Here is a 20,837-nt window from a genome sequence, read left to right as displayed (position 1 = left end):
AATAATACTTTGTTCCAGATGTTTTACCCTCTGTCCATTTGATAAGGACAAGAAATAATGTACCACCTAAGTTTCACCTACCAGTGTAAAAAGAAAATATATTTGTTTCATTCTATTTTTGTTTTTTATTTTTAATTGAGGATCTTGTCTTTTACAGATTGAGGCTTTTATTCTCCAGCTCTGCAGCATTTGCAAAGTTTGAGATAACTTTACCTCTCTCAGTTCATTTTCCAACTGTCCGCTTACCTTTTTCCATTCAAAATCACCTTGGAAACATTGGGTAAGTAAAGGGCCAGCAGGATAGGGCTCCTAATGACTTTTCTACCTCTCCTCTATTATTTGAAAAATCTCTCAAAGTGGCCAGAAATAATGGATATATACCATTATTGGATATGCCAATTATGGATAATCCCTACTGAGTGCCAAATGTTACTCCTGACTTCCTTTTGAAGGATTTGTTCTTATAATTTAGTGACCTTCATTGCTAGCACCAGTGGATACTGGAGACCACTGGTATATTCTTTTATACTTGCTCCACTTTTTGAATAATCTTACCTAAAACAGGAGCCCAAAAAGGAAAAAAATGGGTATAAGCTTAGCCCAGATCATATATAAACAACCTTTATGCCCTTAAAAACAGAATATCACTTAATCACTTAGTAATCATTTAAAAAAGATGTGCAGTCATAATGCTTTTCTCAATTAGCCTTTGTAACCAGACATAACGATATTTCATTCGTATTTGTGACTTTTTAGACATACAGTTGACAGTTTGTAAGATGGTAGAGTTTAGAATGCACCCACCTCAAATCCATCAGCAAACACCAGCAGTTTAGATTTTTAGCTAAGTCAGGATACCCCCCCCCAGTTCATACAGAATTGCTCTTAGGCCTTGTTTTTGGAATCCCAGTTCAAACTTGGCAGTCTATTTTTAGAAATGTCTATTTATGCTTCCTAAAAGACTCAGAGACCATACCCAAAAACATGAATTCCACTGAAAAGCTATCGATAAGTAAATTTCCAGAAAACTTAATGAACCTTTTGTTCTTTCTAGCCAAGATGAAATCACTGCAATTCTATCTAAAGTGCCACTGGAGGACAACTACCTAAAGAATGTAGTCAAGCAAATTTACCAAGATCTACTTCAGGACTGCCATTTCTACCACTAGACCTTTGGACTACAGCTATAATAACCAAGCATAGCGCACATCATAATGATATTACGTCGGAGTATCCATTGCTATTTGATCTTTGTCTTTAGGTCATAGAAAGAAGCCTCATAAAATTCCTCCTGATGATGTTATAGTTAATTTGTATGGCTAGTTTTTAAAGCTCTACAGTCAGGAATGATGGAAGTCCTCAAATAGCCTTTTATCAACTTGCTCATCTTTTTATGAAAGGTTCAAATAGTAGAACACTTAGGGAAAATTTCTTCTAATTAAAGTTGTGCTCTTTGCTTTAGTACAAGCCCTACAGAGTAACTTTAAGTGGAGCTGTCACCGCTGACAAAAACATTAGCCATTTCCTCATATGTACAGCTCTAATTTTTTGGTTGCCGGCCTTCTGTCTAGTAGGTATTGTTCTGGGATAGAGATTTATCTGTCTACACACTACTCATCCTCCTTTTTCTTCATTTTAAAAATTTTATTAAGAAAAAGCAATAGCACTCAGCTATTCAAATGGTTGCCAGCTTTTCTAGAGGGCCTTGCCTTTTATTATGTAACATGTGTTAATATTTTCTCAGTATAATTTTATAGAGAAAGTTAATTCATTTTGGGCCAGTACATATATGTAAATATATTGATATTTTTTTTGTTTTTGTGATGTAGTAAGGAGATATATATATATACATATGGAAATACATAGTCGTGTATAGAGAGATACTCTTCTGCCTAGGCAATTTCCATCTTTCTGAAGGATGCTTTACAGCAAGATTCTCAGTCTCTTTCTATCAAATAATTGTACTTCAAACAATATCAAATTTAAAACCACCAGTTCTGTCAAGTTCTGGCAGTAGTAATTAATTTAATGTGAGAATTGGTTTCTGAAGCCACACCCTTCTCATAAACAAAAATAAGCCATATCCATTGATATCGAATGACCAGTATTATCTGTGAGATAAATATGAGAAAATTTTTACCCAAACTTTAATTGAATCCTAATCATGATAATTTTTTCATTTCTTTTATATTTAATTATAAACTAAAGTATATTTGCATTTCAAACTAATTCATATTAAAATTTTGCTTTATACTTTACGATCAGGTTAAAGTCCTCTGGGTCCCATGAATGTTATCTTCGCTCTTAAATTGGCTTTTACTTCTGAGCTATTGGTCAGAAAGATCACATGGTCTTTTAAACCTCAAATTCAACATAAAATTTATTTTCCATAAAAATCAAGATGTAAATATTCTTGAAAAACTTTTAAAGTCACCAATGTGGCCTGTTTTCCATGAAACTTAAATTAGTTTTCTTACTGGAGTTGTTTTATTTATTTTCTGTAAACCTAAAAAGTAGAAATTTTCTTTTGTTCATTTTGGTAAACTGGAATGACCAGCTTCAAGAATGATTTGGCTTGTAATTATGGACTCTGCTTTCTTGGGTTTAGGTACAAAATTGTAATATATGCCTAGTTATTTGCATTTGTATTTGTTCAAAGGATTGGCTATTTTTATAAAAATTTTTTGGAAATTGTTCCTTCACTAATTAGAAGCAGACTGGTTTTTGCACTATTAAAATAAGTTTATTATATGAAATCTTTTTTTTTTTATGTTTGTTTATTTTTGAGAGAGACAGAGCATAAGCAGAGGAAGGGCAAAGAGAGAGGAAGACACATAATCAGAAGCAGGCTCCAGGCTCCATGGTGTTAGCACAGAGCCTGATGTGGGGCTCAAACTGACGAACCCTGAGATCATGACCCTAGCCAAAGTTGTAGGTCTCGCCGACTGAGCCACCCAGGCGCCCCTATTACATGAAATCTTTTTAAGCAGTGTCTGTTTATGAAGTGAAGAGGTTGTTGTTTTTTACCATGTATTCAATAGACCTGTGAAGATAGAAAAAGGAAGCTCTCTCTAGAAATACACACTCGAAAATTCAGATAAGATTAAAATATGTCAGGACCTGAGTGTCAGAACGAGATACAAACTATAGGTATCCCTATGTCTCTGAAAGACAGTAAAAGAAAACTATTTGAAGTTCCTTAGGAAACTATGATTTCTAAGGGCTAATGGAGTGGTTCTCCAAGTATAGTCCCTAGACTAGTAGCATCAGTTTCTCCCCAAACCTGCTGTATCAGAAACGCTAGGGGTGGGGACCAGTACTCTGTGTGTGTTTATTTTTTTTTTACTTTCTTTTTCTTTTTTGTTTATTTATTTATTTTGAGAGAGATTGCGAGCAAGGGAGGGTTAGAGAGAGACAAGAGAGAGAATTCCAAGCCAGGCTCTCGATGTCAGCACAGGGCCCCATAAGGCCCCTTGCAGGGCTTAAACTCATATGACTTGAGCTGGAATTAAGAGCCAGATATTTAACCACTCAGCCACCCAGGCACCCCTTAACTTTTTTTTTTTCAATAACTTCACTAAAATATAATTGACATCATACAATTCACCTTTTATTTTTTAATTTAAAAAAATTGTTTTCATAGTTTATTTATTTTTGAGAGACAGAGTGTGAGCAGGGGAGGGACAGAGAGAGAGAGAGGGAGACACAGAAACCAAAACAGGCCCCAGGCTCCAAGCTGTCAGCATAGAGCCTGACGCAGGGCTCAGACCCACATACCCTGAGATCATGACTGAGTCAAAATTAGCACTCAACCCACCCAGACACCCCACACCTTTAGAGAGAGTGCACACATGTGAGTGCAGGAAGAGCAGAGAGAGAGAGGGAGAGAGAGAATCCCATGCAAGATCTGTTGTGTCAGCGCAGAGCCCAACATGGATCTGAGTCCCATGAACTGCAAGAACATGACCTGAGTCAAGATCAAGTCGGACACTCAACTGACGGAGCCACCCAGGTGCCCCTGGACCCTTATCTTACATCACATACAAAAATTAACTCAAAATGTATCAAAGAACTAAATGTTAAGAGCTAAAACTATGAAGTATAAAGCTCTTAGAAAAAAAGCATAGGGGAAAAGCTTTGCAATGTTGGATTTGGTGATAAATTTTTAGATATGATGCCAAAAGTACAGGCAACAAAAGTAAAAATAGATAAATTAGACTATATCAAAATTTGAAATTTGTGCAATAAAATAGGACATAAACTGGGGCACAGTGCTGGAAGAAATTAAAAGCCTAAATAAATGGAAGACATTCCATATGCATGGGTTGAAAGACAAGCTGTTAAGATGGCAATACTACCTAAAGTAATGTGCAGATTGAAAGCAGCCCCTATCAAAATCACATCAACCTTTTTAGGATGGAAAATGGAAAAGTTGATCCTAAAAATTTATATGGAATTGCAAAGGACACTGATGGTGTATCTGATAAGGGTCTAGTATCCAGAATATATAAAGAATCCTTGAAACTTAACAAGTAGACAATCCAATTTTTTAAATGGACAAAGGAATTGAATAGACGTTTTTCCAAAGAAGATATACAAATGGCATATACAACAAGTATATGAAAAAAAATACTTGACATCATTAGTCATTAGGAAAATGCAAATTCAAACCATGATGAGATACCACCCTAAACCTATTAGAATGAGTAAATTTTTAAATTTTTTTTTTAGATGTTTATTTTTGAGACCGAGTGAACAGGGAAGAGGCAGAGAGGGAGACAATATTTCAAGCAGTCACTGCACTGATAGCAGCAAGCCCAGTGCAGGGCTCGAACTCACAAACTGCGAGATCATGACCTGAGTAAAGTCAGTGACTCAATCAACTAAGCCACCCAGGCACTCCTAGAATGGGTAATTTTTAAAATGAAAAATAAGGAGGCGCCTGGGCGTCTCAGTCTGTTGAGCATCCAACTTTGGCTCAGGTCAAAGTTTGGCTCGTGAGCTCACTTTGGCTCGTGAGCTCTATGCCAACAGTTCAGAGCTTGGAGCTTGCTTCAGATTCTCTCTCTCTCTCTGTCTCTGTCTCTCTCTCTCTCTCTTTGCCCCTTTCCCTCCCCCCAAGAAAAAAAGACTTAAAAAAATGGAAAATAAGGGGCCCCTGGCTGGCTCAGTCAGTGGAGCATGCAATTCTTGATCTCAATGTTGTGAGTTTGAGCCCCATGTTGGGCATAGAGATTACTCAATAAATAAATAGGGTCGCCTGGTAGCTCAGCATCCCAACTCTTGATTTCGGCTCAGGTCATGATCTCACAGATTTGTGAGATGGAGCCACAGGTCAGGCTCTGCGATGACAGCACAGAGCCTGCTTGGGGTTCTTTCTCTCCGTCTCTCTCTGCCCCTCCCTTGCTTGCACTCATGCATGCACCCTCTCTCTCTCTCAAAATAAGTAAGGAAATAAACTGGAAAGTAAGTGTTGGAGGAGATATGGAGAAATCAAAACCTTGTGATTTCTGGTGAGAATGTAAAATTAAGCACGTACAATTCTTTAAACACTTTTATACAACTTTAAGTCCAAAAGGCTGTCATTCTAGTTTTTCTTTATTTTTAAAGTAGGCTTCAGGCCCAGCACAGAGCCCAACATGGGGCTTGAACTCATGACCCTGAGATCAAGACCTGAGCTGAGCCTGTATCAGACGCTTAACCAACTGAACCATCCAGGTGCCCCAAAATGCTGTCATTTTAAACATTACTTGTAGAAATTCTAAAAATAATGTCACGTTTAATAAGGAAACTCTAAAGCACAAATTCTCAGAAGCAGTCACTGTCAACCTGTCAATTGTCAGTATCAGTATTTATAATTAACTAGTATGGTTTTCATGTCACCTGAGGATGCTGGTAGAGTGATCATGAGATAACCTCATCCATCTGAATGTGCAAGGAAACACTCATCAATATTTTATGTATTTTGGGTTTTCACTCTTTATTTATGACAAAGATTCTGCATCTGTGATTCTCTCCAGTCAACAGTTCTTTGAAATGTGGCATCGGCCAGTCGGAGAATGGAGTCATCTGACTCACCCTTCCTGTGAATGGGCTCATCGATAGTGAAGGTTTTAAACTGGCTGTTGAACCTGTCTGTCACCTTGTCAACTTCAGCCTTATTCATCTAGAGGGATCCGTGGTCCTTGGCACTGATGACATGGTTGCTGGCTGAGCATTTCTGCGGCACATATAAGTCCATGAACTGGCTGGAGTCATTCTGCATGTGGAGGGCGCACCTGGTTCTGCCAGGAGGGAGCCCTGGCAGAACCTGTGCCTGGCCACAGGACCTACCTGGTGCCAGCCACCACAACCAGTGGGAGCAAGGAAAGTCATCAATATTTTATATAAAGAGAAGACTGCCTACTAGGGGCTTGAGTTCTAACATTCCCATTCCTATACTCCACAAATGAGCGGAATGACTGAAAAACTCCCAGTTTCCTAGAGGTAGGGTAAGTCTTTCTAACCCAAGATGTTTAGCTGGGGACTTTCATTGTTTGGGACGATTGGAGTGTCCAATTGCTCCCAGTAATAATATGTCCAGGGTGGTCAGCTTCTAGATAATTAGTCTGAGCTGATTGTATGCCAGGCTATCTGGTTCATAAGGTTTGTTTATTGAATTCAATCAAGTTTTTCAGCGGTTCCTCCGAATTTCTCCTGTATTGGATAAAAATTGTTTTGGGAGTGTGTCTAAGGCTAGCTCTTGCTGAGATAGGGGTGAATATTTTCACCATCTTCTGATAGAACCTAGATTCCATTGCCTCTGCAATGTCTCTGCCCTGATGAGGGTGGAGAGCAGGCTCTCACCCCCTTTCCTTCTTTCCTCTGGAGGACTTTTCTGAGTTAAGACTGATATGAAGCAGTGTAGCTAAGTATGACCCAAGTTTCTGCTATAAACATACTGGATTAGCATCTTTTCTGTGGCAACAGCTGGCAGCAGTTAACCTGAGTTTCATTTTCCTCACATGTAAAACAATAGTAGTACTTTCTCACATATTAGTTTCTTTTTTTATGTTTATTTCTGAGAGAGAGAGAGAGACACACAGAGCGTGAGTGGGGAAGGGGCAGAGAGAGGGAGATACAGAAACTGAAACAGGCTCCAGGCTCTTTCTCACAGTGTTAGTATTAACACTATCTAGCAATAGAAAGGAACTCGGAAGGACTGTACAAAGTGGAAGGTTTTTGAAATGCCAAAACGGGGCAGGAAAAAGAAATTATTAGTAAAGAATGCATTGTTTCAAGCAAGGTTGCCCTTCTGAAGGGAAGGGAAAGGATCTGTGGATTATCTCACTAGTGCTGAGTAGGTAATTCCATGTCGACCAGTTAAAGGTTACATTCCAGAAAAGCTAAAACTGAAATTAGGTTAGGTATTAAGTTTTGGTTTGCTGACATGTAGCTTAGCACAAATGACTCCATTTTTGGTCTGTTGCTCCTTTTTTAACACCTATTAAGGATATTTTGAGAACACTTGGAAATCTGAATATAAACCATATATTAGATACTATTCTCGTATCAGTGTTACATTTCTCAGGTGTGATAACAGTATTGTAGTTATATAGGAGAATGTCCTTATTAGAAAATACATGTCTGCAACTTGTTTTCAAATGGCTTTTTAAAAGTGTCTGTTTATACATGTACGTGTGTGAGAGAAACAAGAACATTACTGTAGGCTTTTTTTCAAAATAAAAAATTGTAAATAAAAAGAGTTTTGCTTGATGACTAAGTAACTAAAGGCAGTATAGTTCTGAGACTGATTTCATCCAGGTTGTAACGAAGTTTGATTAATCTGTTTTGTTCCATAAGGTAGATATATCTTCCTTCAACTTTTTAAAAAATAACTCTAGGACTAACATGGGGCTCAAACTCACAACCCCAAGATCAAGAATGGCATGCTCTACCAACTGAGCCAGACACACACCCCTTCTTTCAACTATTTTTTTTATGTTTATTTATTTTTGAAAGAGAGAGACAGAGTGTGAGCAGGGGAGAGGCAGAGAGAGAGAGAGGGAGACACACAATCTGAAGCAGGGTCCAGGCTCTGCCCTGGCAGCACAGAGCCCCAGGAGGTCCAAACCCACAAACCCAGAGAGAGAGAGAGATCAGGACCTGAACTGAAGTCGGAAGCTTACCCAACTGAGCCACCCAGGCACCACTTCAACTATTTTTTGATGCCAAATTTGATTTCTTCCTTCTCTAGACTATGGCAAATTCTTGCTTTTTTTTTTTTTTTTTTTTTTTTTTTTTTTTTTTTTTTTTTTTTTTTTTTTTAAGACTAGGAACAAGGCAGAGATAGAGAATGAGAATCCCAAGCAGGCTCTGCCCTGGCAGCGCAGAGCCAGGCAGAGATGGATCCCAAACCTGGGATCATGACCCAAGCCAAATCAAGAGTTAGTTGTTCAACTAACTGAGCCACCCAGACATCCTGCAAATTCTTGCTCTCCTTTTCTTTTTTCTTTCTTTCTTTTTTCTTTTTTTTTAAGAAACATCAACTGGTTAATTCCAGGCCCAACCTTTCTACCCCCATACACACATGGCCCCTGGATGGGCACTTCAGAGGCCTTGTGCTGTGCTGTGGCCTGACCTGGTACCAGTCCCTCTCTGGTGATGGCCCAGTTGTAGCTCTTCAGGGAGTCGAACACTTCTTCTACCCACGCCTCCAGATTCTCTCAGGTGATGAAATGTTTTGCCTCCTCCTGCAGCTGCCACACCTTCCTGATCCTTTGGCTGCTCCCAGGCCTGCGCCTCTCGGCCCACGGGGCCTTCTCCCCCACTTGCCACTGCTCCTGCTCCCGCACCTCCGCCTCCTGCCGCAGTCCCCCTAACCATAGCTCGTGCAGTTGCTGGTTCTCCGCCCGGTTCCAAGCCGGCAGGTCACTGTAGTCAGCTGCATCCTGCAGCACCTTACCCTCTGCCAGGTTCCCTGCCCAGGCCTCGTGCACCTTCTTCCATACCTTGGACACGAACTCCAGCCTGAGGGCGCGCATCGACTGGTGGTACTGCCGGTAATGCTCGGTCTGCATGAAGAGCTCTACAGAACCCACCTCAGGCGGGGTCGCCACGCCCCCGACCTTGGACTTGGCCGGGCGGGGGCGGGGGGGCGGGGGGGTAGAGGGATGGGGGGCAGTATCCTGGCAGGTCTTGCAGCCACGAGCGGGCAGCAGCAGTAGAGCCCTCAAATTCTTGCTCTTAATGTTCCCCAATCCTTTAAAATTTTTCCAAAAAGGCAAGTTTTATCAAGTGTTCTTTTTTAAAAATCGGATCTAAGTCTGCATTATTTTTTAGTTTTTGTGTGGGTATACATTCGCATGGTCCTAAATTCATAAAGTACAAAAAGGAAAGGAAAAAGTTTCCCTTTTATTCTGTCCTCAGACACACAGTTTCCCTTCTTGGAGAAAACCAATGTTACCAGTTTCTTGTCCACCTTACCAAAGCTTTCCTGTGTACAAAAGCGAACACGTGTGCAAGTTGATATGAGTGTGTAAATATATATTTCTTCTCTCCCTTTTTTACACAGATAATAGCTCCTCAATACACACTGTCCTTCATTTTGTCTTTTTCACTTAACTAAATATCTTGATAGGTTCAGAGCAGTACATAAAGAACTTCCAACAGATATTTTTTTCCTTTTAATTAAACAGTCCACAGGATGAATGTATCATACCGCTATTGATAAACACGTAGGTTGCTTACCACCTACCGCAAACAATGACGAAATGTTGCACAATTGTAAGTTTATCTAGGACAGCTTCCTAGAAAGGGAGCTGTTGAGTCAAAGCCTAGTTACATTTGTAATTTTAATAGATAGCACCAAACTGTCCTTTAAAATACTATATAGTTGTATTAATCCTACTAGCAATAAACACCTGGTTCCCTAAATTTACTAATCCAGTACATTCCAAACTTTTTGATGGTGTCTCAGGTTTTAATTTGCATTTTCGTAGTATGTGTGAGGTTTAGTTTCTTTATATATACTTTAGAGCAATTTTTATCTCCTTTTCTGTGTATTAGGTATTGATAAATTTTGCCCATTTTTTTGAGTTATTTCTCTTTCTCATTGACTTGCAAGACATTTTTAAGTATAAGAGAAAAGAAACTCTTTGTGATAGTGGTGTGCTAAATTTCCCCCTAGTTTGTGGTTTTATTTGACTTTATTTATGATGGGTTTTGCCATTTAGAATTTTAAAGGTATGTAGTCACATGTATTAATATTTTCTTTTATAGCTTTTGAGTTTGTGTTATACTTAGATTTTCACCACTATAAGATCTATGGTTTCTCTTAGACTTTTATGACTTAATACTTTATATCTTTGAGCCAACTGGAAATTTATCCTGACAAAAAGTATGAGATAAGGATACAAATTAATTTTTTTCCAGATGTCTATGGGGTTATTCCGGCACCATTTAATAAACAGGTTGTTTCCCCCACTGATTTGGAATGCCTTTTTTATCATATACTAGATTTCTCTATGTATTCCTATCTGAGTGTGGTAGGCAGAATAATAGCCACCACGACCACCACCCCTCCCACAACCAAGATGTCCACATCCTAAAACAGGTGAATGTTGCCTTAAATGGCCATAGGGACTTTGCAGATGTTTTGAAGGATCTTGACATGGGGAGACTATTCTGGATCAGCTGGGTAGGCCAATGTCATCACAAGGATTTTCTGTAAGAGGAAAGCAGAATGTCAAGAGTCAAAGAAGGAGATGCGATCATGGAAGTAGAGATCAGAATGATTGGTGACTTTAGTGCACACACTGTCTGACAGTACTGCTGGTAAGGTGACTCAAAATGCAGATGCCCCATGTGGTCCCTGGGTGGCTCAGTCAGTTAAGCCTCTGACTTTGGCTCAGGTCATGATCTTATGGCTTGTGAGTTCAAACCCTGCATTGGACTCTGTGCTGACAGCTTAGTGCCTGGAGCTCCTTTGGGTGCTGTGCCTCCCTCTTTCTCTATCCCTCCCCTGCTAACGCTCTGTCTCTCAAAATTAAATGTTGAAAAAAAAAAAAGAATGCAGATGCCTCTAGAACCTGGAGAAGGTAAGGTTTTTTCCTAGGACCTCCAGAAGAGACACAATTCTGCCAAGACCTCAATTTTAGCCTGGTGAAACCCATTTAGGAATTCTGACCTCCATAACTGTAAGATAATACATTTTCATTATTTTAAGCCACTAAATTTGTGGTAATTTGTTACAGCAGCAATAGGAAACTAAGGCACTGATAAAACTATTCTATTCCATTGACCCATCTTATTGTACAAGTACTTTGTAATTATTGTAGTTTTATAGTATGTTTTAATATCTGGTCAATTCAGGATTTATTATTTCAGGGTTTTCCTGGCTCTTAATGGTTTTTAATTTTATCATATAAACATAAGAACTAGCTTGTTCCGTTCCCCAAAAAATCTTGCTGTCAATTTTACTGAGATCATGTTATATTAAAGATCAACTAATGGAAAAGCAACATCTTTAAGATATTGAGTCTTCCAGGGGCGCCTGGGTGGCGCAGTCGGTTAAGTGTCCGACTTCAGCCAGGTCACGACCTCGCGGTCTGTGAGTTCGAGCCCCGCGTCAGGCTCTGGGCTGATGGCTCAGAGCCTGGAGCCTGTTTCCGATTCTGTGTCTCCCACTCTCTCTGCCCCTCCCCCGTTCATGCTGTCTCTCTCTGTCCCAAAAATAAATAAACGTTGAAAAAAAAAAAAAAAGATATTGAGTCTTCTAATAGTATGCTTTTCTGTTTTGCATCCTTCTTTGATATCTTAAAGTTTCCTTTATATAGGATTTGCATTTTTCTTGTTAAACTGATTCCAAGGCATTTTATATTTTTGTTACAATTTTTAAATTACCATCATAAAGTCAAAATAAATTCAAACCGAAAGTTCAAATAATATACAAAAGAATACAGAGGAAGGCGAAGTCATCCAAAATCTTAGTATTGAGCATCCTTCCACATACTAGGTACTCTTAGCCATAAAGAAGAGCAATGGCTATTGGTAAGGCAACCAAAGGTGACTGTCACGAATCTCATTGGGATTTCTATTGGGAATTTGTTGATGTTGGACAATTTTCAACTTTATAATTTCGAGACCTCTCCTCTGAGAAGATCGTTTTAGAGATTTCTCCATATAAGTCCTGAACATTTCTAAAAGTTTATTCGTAGACATTTATGGGTTTTGTTGCTACTGTGAATGGGATCTTTTTCTTCTATTACATTGTCTAATTAGTTATTAAGACTTATTAAAGGGCTGATCTTTTTACATTTTGTCATTGGTTACACTAATGTACTTTCTTTTGTTTTTTAATATTTAAAAATTTATTTATTTATTTTGAGCAGGGGCGGGGAGGGGCGGGGGAGGGGGGGGAGAGGGGAGAGAGAGTCCCAAGAAGGCTCCACACGGTGAGCACAGAGCCCAAAGGGAGCTCAAACTCACAAGCTGTGAGATCCTGACATGAGCCGAAATCAAGAGTCAATTAACCGACTAAGCCACCCAGGCGCCCCTATTATCTTTAATTATTACACCCACTGACACTTCCTGAACAGTAGTAAATAATCGTAGCAATACACAATTTTGTTCTTGATTGATTGATCGATTTTTTTTTTTTTTTTTTGAGACCTAGAGACAGAGGGCACACCAGCAGGGGAGGGGCAGATGGAGAGGGAGAGAAGAAATCCCAAGCAGGTTCTACACCCTGCATGGAGCATAATGAGGGGCTCAATCTCACTATGGTGAGATCATGATCTGAGCCAAAATCAAGAGTTGGACACTTAACCAACTGAGCCATCCAGGTGCCCCAGATTGATATTTAAGTAATCTTTACACCCAAAGTGGGGCTTGAACTCACAAGATCAAGAGTCACATCCTCCTCCTACTGAGCCAGCAAAGGTATCCCTGTTCTTGATTTTAATCAAAGTATTTCTAACAATTTACCGGTAAGCAGACAATGGTAGCTTGCTTGGGATATCCATGTTTTTTTCCTGATCATGCTAAGAAAACATTTAATTCCTTTTTATTCATTTTTTTAAATGTTTTATTTTTGAGAGAGAGTGGAAGTGGGGGAGGGCAGAAACAGAGGGAGACACAGAATCCAAAGCAGGTTTCAGGCTCTGAGCTGTCAGCACAGAACCTGACGCAGGGCTGGAACCCAAATCCATGAACTGTGAGATCATGACCTGAGCTGAAGTCAGTCGCTTAACTGACTGAGTCACCCCAGTGCCCCTCTAATTACTTTTTACCTTTTCCTCCTCTTAATCAGGAATTTATGTTGAATTTTATTGAATGCTTTTTCAAAATGATGAAATTAACAAAATAAGTTTTCTCCTTGACCTATTAATATGGTCAATTATAATAGATTTCCTAATATTGGATCATCCTTGTACTACTCAATTGGATCATTTGGACATGACAGTGGATTTCCCTTTCTATGCTCCAGGCTGCCTATGCCATGAGATTATTTTCCTTGAGACAAAAGATTACGTTTCTGATGATTAAATTTTGGTTTTACTAGAGGTTACTTCCTTGAGATTTCAGATAGGTCATTCAGATTGTAATTTAGGATATATCCAAAATTTTTCTTTTCTTTAATTTTTTTTAAAGTTTATTCATTATTGAGAAACAGAGGGAGACAGAGCATGAGCATGGGAGGGACAGAGAGAGGGGGAGACAGAATCTGAAGCAGGCTCCAGGCTCTGAACTGTCAGTACAGAGAACGACATGGGGCTTGAACTCATGAACTGTGAGATCATGATCTGAGCCGAAGTTGGACACTTAACCGACCAAGCCACCCAGGCACCCCTATATCCAAAAAAAAATTTTTTTAATGTTTATTTATTTCTGAGACAGAGAGAGACAGAGCATGAGTGGGGGAGGGGCAGAGAGAGAGGAAGAATCAGAAGCAGGCTCCAGGCTCTGAGCTGTCAGCACAGACCCCAACGCAGGACTCGAACTTACAAATCGTGAGATCATGACCTGAGCCAAAGTTGGTTACTCAACCGACTGAGCCACCCAGGTGCCCCTACCCAAAACTTTTCAATCACACATTTATAAATATTCACATGGATTGCTTAAACTGTTAGCAATAAATCTAGCTTTATTTATAAGTGTGTAGTGGGTTGTCTTGGGAGAAAGAAACAGAAAACTACTCAAACTGGTTTAAGCAGAAGAAATGGAAGGGACATTTATTGGAACACAGAAGTATCTCATAGTGCTTCTGGGACCCTGAGAAGTTGGAAATATCTGGAAAGCGGTCAGATTTCAGAATTGTTTCTGTCTTACTTTCTCAGTTTCTCAATTTCTTAATCTTTCTACAGATGGGGTTTCTCTGGTTTGACATCCACACAGCCACAGGAATTGGATTTTAATGAAAGGTCAAAGTCACATATTATTTCATTCAGCCAAGAGGGGCTGTGGGTTTGCAGATGTTCTAAGGAAGATGTGTGAAGAATGAGAGGTAAAGGTGGGTATCTCTGGTATGGAAGGCATTTCACTACTATCTCCAGGTACTATCTGTAATCACATAGTTAGGTTGATTCTATCTCCAGAATGCTTCTTGAGTCTGTCATTGCTCCAACTCAAGCAAGACTTCATCACTTGTCTGAAATATTGCAAGAGCTAACAGTTTTTGCTGTCCTTACTTCCCTAAAATCTCTCCTTCACTGCCACAATGATGAGAGGATTAAATAAAAACTTTATGAACTTTAAAGCACTCCACAAATATAAACTAGTAGTGGGGGGGGGGGGAACAGATATAAATAAAGTAGTAGTGGGGGGGGGCAGGAAGAAAAACAACAACATAGGACTCGTCTGCTCAAAAACTTTAAATGACTTCCTCATCAACTATAGAATAAAGACTAAAAAGTTCCAGACATGTCAAGTTCCCTCATAACCCGAACTAAACGTTAACTTTCCAGTATCAGCGACTCCACGATTCTTTTCTTCCCTCACCAGACAATACTATTCCTTGACCATGTCGTTAATTTCCACGCCCAAATTGATATCCTTGCTTCTTTCATCTCCTCTTCTTGGTCCAGGAAACTCCATTCACTCTTTAAAACCAGAATCACAGGTCACTCTTTCCAGTAAACCATGATAAAGTTTATCTTCTCAAAATCAATGCCTCCTTCCTCTGGAGTCTTGCAAATCTCCAGTAAAATACCAAGGCTTGACTAATATTTCAGCCATTTTTCTTCCCTTCGCTAGCTTAGTTTTCCACTTCCACCTGTCCACTCGAGCATCCTCAGCCGCACCACCTCCACGGGCCTGGAAAACGCCAGGCTCCGGGAATTTGAGTCAGGAGTTCAGAGCAATCTCAAGTGCCTAACGCTCAGGTTTAGATACTTCACAAGCAAATCAAGAATAGCTCTCTGGGGCCAGGCTTCTCCCTAGAGGGGATGAGGCACTAAAACAGGCGTGCGCCGGCGGTGCATACTGGGAGATGGAGTCCCCGTACAGCCCCACTACCTCCTGGGAGTTGTAGTCCTCGGTCTGGTAAAAGAAAAGAAGAGGGCGACTCCCAAACTTTGAGTTAGTTTTCAGAGGTAAATGGAAGAGGGAAGTTCATAACATCACGCAAGGTTAAGTTCTCTAGGCTCATCTCTAGGATCGGGAGCAGCGTCCGAAGGGGCTGGAAGGCAGAGCCGAGGAGGGCGGGGAGACTTTACGTTGACGCTGGCGTGACCCAGCCCGAGAATTTGGCGGGATCTCCGAAAGTTGTAGTGCTCCGCGCGCGCCGTGGCCTGAAACCGAGGTCTGAGGAGAGCGGAGACGCACCCGGAGGGACGCAGTTGGGAGCTGAGTTTCGCCTGGGTTGTGTGCAGAAGGCCGGAGCAAGGGAGTAGAGAAGTGGGCAGGAAGCAAAGGGGTCTGGAGTCCGTCCCGGCCGGGCGCGGACCGAGCCAGCGGAGAGAAGTCGGGGCGCGCAGCCAGTGGGAGCGAGGAGCGCTGCGTACCAGGGTGAGGGTGTTAGGCGCGGACTCGGTTCCTTTTTGCCTCAGGGTAAGTCCCGACCGTAGCCGGCCCCGGGCCTGGCGGGCTCGTGGGGCCAAGTGAGAAAGCGGAATTGGCGGGGTGGAGCAGGGGCATGCCCGGGCCCAACCCACCGTCAGAGCTTGTTGTGGCGAAAATGGTGGCGGACCCCAGGCTCCAGAGCTGGGAGCGGGGGACCTTTTAGAGGCCTTCGTTTCTAACACCCATTTTATGGGGAGGGTGGGGGTGCGGGGCCAAGAAAGCCGAGATCCAGAGAGGTGTAGTGATTAAATGTCACAGCTGTTTCTGTCCGGGCCAGCGGTTCCGGATCTCTGGTCAGTCCTCTTTCCATGATACCGTATTTTACTTACAAAGTACCAGCCTCCAGTTTCCAAAAAGGTGTTTTCATTACCTAATAGAAGGCCGTTCACGCGATGCCTAGGGAATGGTGTGTAATGAGGTTTTTTACCTTGGAAAGTGAAGTGTAACATGCTTATCGAAGAATGCACAAATCCAAAGTGTACACAGCTCTGTGAATTATTTCAAAAAGAATATACGTGTGTAGTCCCCACTCAGGTCAATAACTAGAATGTTGTCAGCACCCCCAAAGCTTTTCCTGTTACCCCTCTAGTATGTCTCCTTTTCTCTTCAAAGGTAACCACTATATTGACTTTTAATACCATTAACTAAATTTGCCTGTTTGAATTTTTTATGAGTAATGCTGTTTATATTTTTGTGTGTCTGGTTTTCCTCAACATTCTATCGGTTTATATATACGTTTGCATAAGGCAATAGTTCTTTCCTGTTGCTATATTGAATTCCTTATTCATTCTGCCCATGGTGTACATTTGGGTTGTTTCCAGTTTTGGGCTTTTTATTTTTCTTTTCTTTGTCTTTTTATAATTAAAAAAATTAATATTTATTTTAGACAGAGAGACACACACACACACACAGAACCTGAAGCAGGCTCCAGGCTCCTGCTGACAACAGAGAGCCGTAGTAGGGGCTCCAACTCAGGAGCTTTGAGAGATCATGACCTGAGCCGAAGTCGGATGCCTAACCGACTGAGCCACCCAGGTGCCCCAGTTTTGGGCTGTTTTAATGAGAAAGGCTGCTGAGAACATTTCCTGTGTACATTTTGGTGCACGCACGTATGCTTTTCAGTTGATTAGTACAGAGTATTGAAATTCCTGGTTCATAGCATTTTCTATATTCAGCTTTCACATTTAATGTTAGTTTTCTAAAGTTGTACCAATTTACATTCAAACCAGTAGTGTAGGAGTGTTTAGTTGTTTCACGTGCTTGCCAACTCTTGATATTTTCAGTCTATTTAATCTTACCTATTCTGGTGCCATATACTAATATCTCATGGTTTGGATTTTAATTTTCCTGATTATTAATAAGAATAAGCGTTAGTTCCTATGTTTATTGGCTATTTGGATATATTCTTTCGTGAAGTGCTTGTTCAGATATCTTGTCTTTTTCTATTGGGTTGTCTGTCTTGCTGATTTGAAGTTCTTTATGTATTCTAACGATCAGTTCTTGATTGTATAGGTGGTAAATATTTTGTCCCCTAACTATAGTTTGACTTTACATTTTCTTTTTCTTTTCTTTTTTAGTTTATTTTATTTGAGAGAGAGCACATGCATATATGCATGTGAATGAGGGAGGGGGAGAGAGAAAGAGAGAGAATCCTAAACAGGTTCGGTGCTTGATCTCATGGAAGCATGAGATCATGACCTGACCTGAGATCAAGAGTCCAAAGCTTAACTGACTGAACCACACAGGCACCCCTGACTTTTTTTTTTTTTTTTTTTTTTTTAGACGTTTATTTATATTGAGACAGAGAGAGTAGGAATGGGGCAGAGAGAGGATTCCAAGAGAATCCCGACGCGGGCTTGATCTCCCAAACTGTGAGATTGTGACCTGAGCTGAAATCAAGAGTCTGAAACTTAACTGACTCAGCCACCAGGGGCCCACGACTTTTCTTTTTTTTCTTTCTTTCTTTCTTTCTTTCTTTCTTTCTTTCTTTCTTTTGACTTTTCATTTTTTTAATAGTATCTTTTGATAGAGTCTTAAGATTAAATGTCCAGTTTTTCAGCCTTTACGTTTTTGGTTATTGCTTTATATATCCGGTTTAAGAAATCTTTATCCTGGGGCACCTGGGTGGCTCAATCAGTTGAGCAACAGACTTAGGATCAGGTCATGATCTCACAGTTTGTGAGTTCAAGCCCCACATCCGGCTCGCTGCTGTCAGCACAAAGCCCACTTCAGATCCTCTGTCCCCCTCCCTTTGCCCCTCCCTCACTTTTGCTCTTTCAAAAATAAAAATAAATTTTAAGAAATCCTTATCCCAAAGTCATGAAGATACTGCCTGTATTCCAAAAGCTTTGTTTTACCTCTTACATGAAGATCTATAATCAAATTGGAAATTGAGTATGTGTTTTTCTTATTCTGTAAGGCTCTCCCATTAACCCAGCACTGTTTATTGAAAAGTCCATCCTGGGGCCCCTGGGTGGCGCAGTCGGTTAAGCGTCCGACTTCAGCTCAGGTCACGATCTCGCGATCCGTGAGTTCGAGCCCCGCGTGGGGCTCTGGGCTGATGGTTCAGAGCCTGGAGCCTGCTTCCGATTCTGTGTCTCCCTCTCTCTCTGCCCCTCCCCCATTCATGCTCTGTCTCTCTCTGTCTCAAAAATAAATAAACGTTAAAAAAAAAAATTAAAAAAAAAAAGAAAAGTCCATCCTGGGGCACTTGTGTGGCTCAGTCAGTTAAGCATTGGACTCTTGTAGCACCTGGGTGGCTCAGTCAGTTAAGCATCCCACTCTTTTTTTGTTGGTTGGTTTTTAATTTTTTTTAATGTTTGTTTATTTTTGAGAGCGAGAGAGAGTGCAAACAGGGGAGGTGCAGAGAGGGAGGGAGACACAGAATCTGAGCTGTCAGCACAGAGCCTGACATAGGGTTTGAACCCACGAACCATGAGATCATGACCTGAGCTGAAGTCGGATGCTTAACCAACTGAGCCACCCAAGTGCCCCATAAGCATCCCACTCTTGATTTCAGCTCAGGTCCTGATCTCACAGTTGTAAGTCCCACTTTGAGCTCCATGTTGGGCATAGGCTTGCTTGGGTTTCTCTCTGTCCCTCCCTCTCTTCCCCTCCCCTACTTGTGAGCTCTCTTTCAAAATAAATGAATAAACCTAAAAAAAGGAAAAGAAAAGACCATCCTTTATTACTCTGCAGTTTCATCTTTTTCATAAATTATGAATGTTTGCATTCAGGTCGTTCTGATATTTAGCATTATCATAGACACGCATTATGCTGAACCTGCCATCTAAGAGATCTGCTCCTGAAATAATCCAGAACAAATGGTCATCTCCGCTGGGGCACCTGGGTAGCTCAGTGGGTTAAGCTTCTGACTTTAGCCCAGGTCATGATCTCATGGTTTGTGTGCTATCAGCACAGAGCCAGGAGCCTGCTTCAGGTTCTGTGTCTCCTCTCTCTGCCCCTCCCCTGCTTGCACTCACTCTCTCTCTCTCTCTCTCTCTCTCTCTGTCTCTCTCTCTCTGTCTCTCCCTCTCAAAAATAATCAAAAAGAATAAATGGTCATCTCAAAAGAAGACATACATATGGCAAACATACATGAAAATGTGCTCAAATGACTAATCAGGGAAATGCAAATCAAAACCACAATGATACAGCATCTCCCACTTGTCAGAATGGCTAAAATTAAAAACATAAGAGGGACTCATCTGACTCTTGATTTTGGCTTAGGGTATGATCTCACTGTTGGTGGGATTGAGCCCCACTTCTAGCTCTGCACTGACAGTGCAGAGGCTGCTTAGTATTCTCTCTTTCTCTGCCCCCCTCTGCTTGCACTTGCTCTGTCTCTCCCTCTCAAAATAAACTTAAAAAGGAAGAAAAGAAATAGGGGAGCCTGGCAGGCTCAGTCAGGGGAGCATGTAACTTTTGTTCTCACAGTTGTTAATTCGAGCCCCACGTTAGGTGTAGAGATTGCTTAAAAATAAAATCTTAAAAAATAATAGTAACAAGTGTTGGTGAGGATGTGGAGAAAAAGGAACCCTCCTGCCCTGTTGGTAGGAATGTAAATTAGTGCAGATGCTGTGGAAAACAGTATAGAGGTTCATCAAAAATTGAAAATAGAAATGCCATATGATTCAGTAATTCCACTACTGGGTATTTACCCAAAGAAAACAAAACAAAAAAACCCTACTAACTTGAAAAAATATATGCACCCCAATGTTTATTGCAGCATTATTTGCAATAGCCAAGATATGGAAGCAACCCAGGTGTCCATCCATACATGAATGGATAAAGTGGATGTAGTATGTATATGTGTGTGTGCACACACACACACACAGTGGAATATTATTCAGACTTTAAGATCTTCCCGTTTGCAGCAATATGGGGGGACCTAAAGGGTACTATGCTGAATGAAATAAGTCCTACAGAGAAAGACAAGTATGCTATGATTTCATTTATATGTGGGATCTAAAAAACAAAAATAAACAAAAAGCAGAAACAGACCCATAAATACAGAGAACAAATTGATGGCTCCCAGAAGGGAGGAGTAGGGATAGGCAAAATGGATGAAGGTGAATGGGAGGTGCAGGCTTCCAGTTATGGAATAAATCACAGGAATAAAAGGTACAGCGTAGGGAATATAGTCAGTGGTATTATAATAGTGTTGTATGGTGTCAGATGGTAGCTATACCTGTGGTGAGCTTAGCATAGTATAGAGTTGTCAGATCACTACGTTGTATACTTGAAACTAATGTGACACTGTATGTTAACTATATTTCAGTTTTATTTTATTTTAT

General features: G+C 40.7%; 3 protein-coding genes across 8 annotated transcripts in view; 2 read left to right on the top strand and 1 right to left on the bottom strand.

The window, feature by feature from the left end:
- The window catches only part of KNL1 (kinetochore scaffold 1), a 67,786-nt gene extending 64,041 nt beyond the window's left edge, over window positions 1–3,745 (top strand). For all 4 annotated transcript variants that reach the window (XM_027066954.2, XM_027066957.2, XM_027066958.2 and 1 more), the window contains 2 exons: window positions 158–280; window positions 1,055–3,745. In XM_027066954.2, coding sequence (XP_026922755.1) covers window positions 158–280; window positions 1,055–1,169 — 238 coding nt within the window. In that variant the 3' untranslated portion in view covers window positions 1,170–3,745. The remainder of the gene's footprint in view (window positions 1–157; window positions 281–1,054) is intronic.
- Window positions 3,746–7,176: 3,431 nt separating this feature from the next.
- Window positions 7,177–19,105, bottom strand: LOC128316159 (28S ribosomal protein S26, mitochondrial-like). The gene is given in 4 exon segments (XM_053225088.1): window positions 7,177–9,176; window positions 15,445–15,519; window positions 15,696–15,770; window positions 19,094–19,105. Coding segments are annotated over 4 exon segments (903 nt in total). The 3' UTR covers window positions 7,177–8,435.
- RAD51 (RAD51 recombinase) overlaps window positions 15,518–20,837 on the top strand; it is a 34,052-nt gene continuing 28,732 nt past the window's right edge. Inside the window, exon 1 of one of the 3 annotated variants that reach the window (XM_027066961.2) lies at window positions 15,518–15,572. The gene's annotated coding sequence lies outside the window, so the exon portion shown is untranslated. Of the gene's footprint in view, window positions 15,573–15,592; window positions 16,030–20,837 lie in introns of those variants that run through there. The other 2 variants (XM_015064926.3, XM_015064925.3) reach the window with 2 other exon arrangements.

This window comes from Acinonyx jubatus, chromosome B3 (assembly GCF_027475565.1).
Source record: "Acinonyx jubatus isolate Ajub_Pintada_27869175 chromosome B3, VMU_Ajub_asm_v1.0, whole genome shotgun sequence".
Lineage (NCBI taxonomy): Eukaryota > Metazoa > Chordata > Mammalia > Carnivora > Felidae > Acinonyx > Acinonyx jubatus.
Note: the sequence above shows the minus strand (reverse complement) of the source record. Positions and strands in the feature narration are given on the sequence as shown.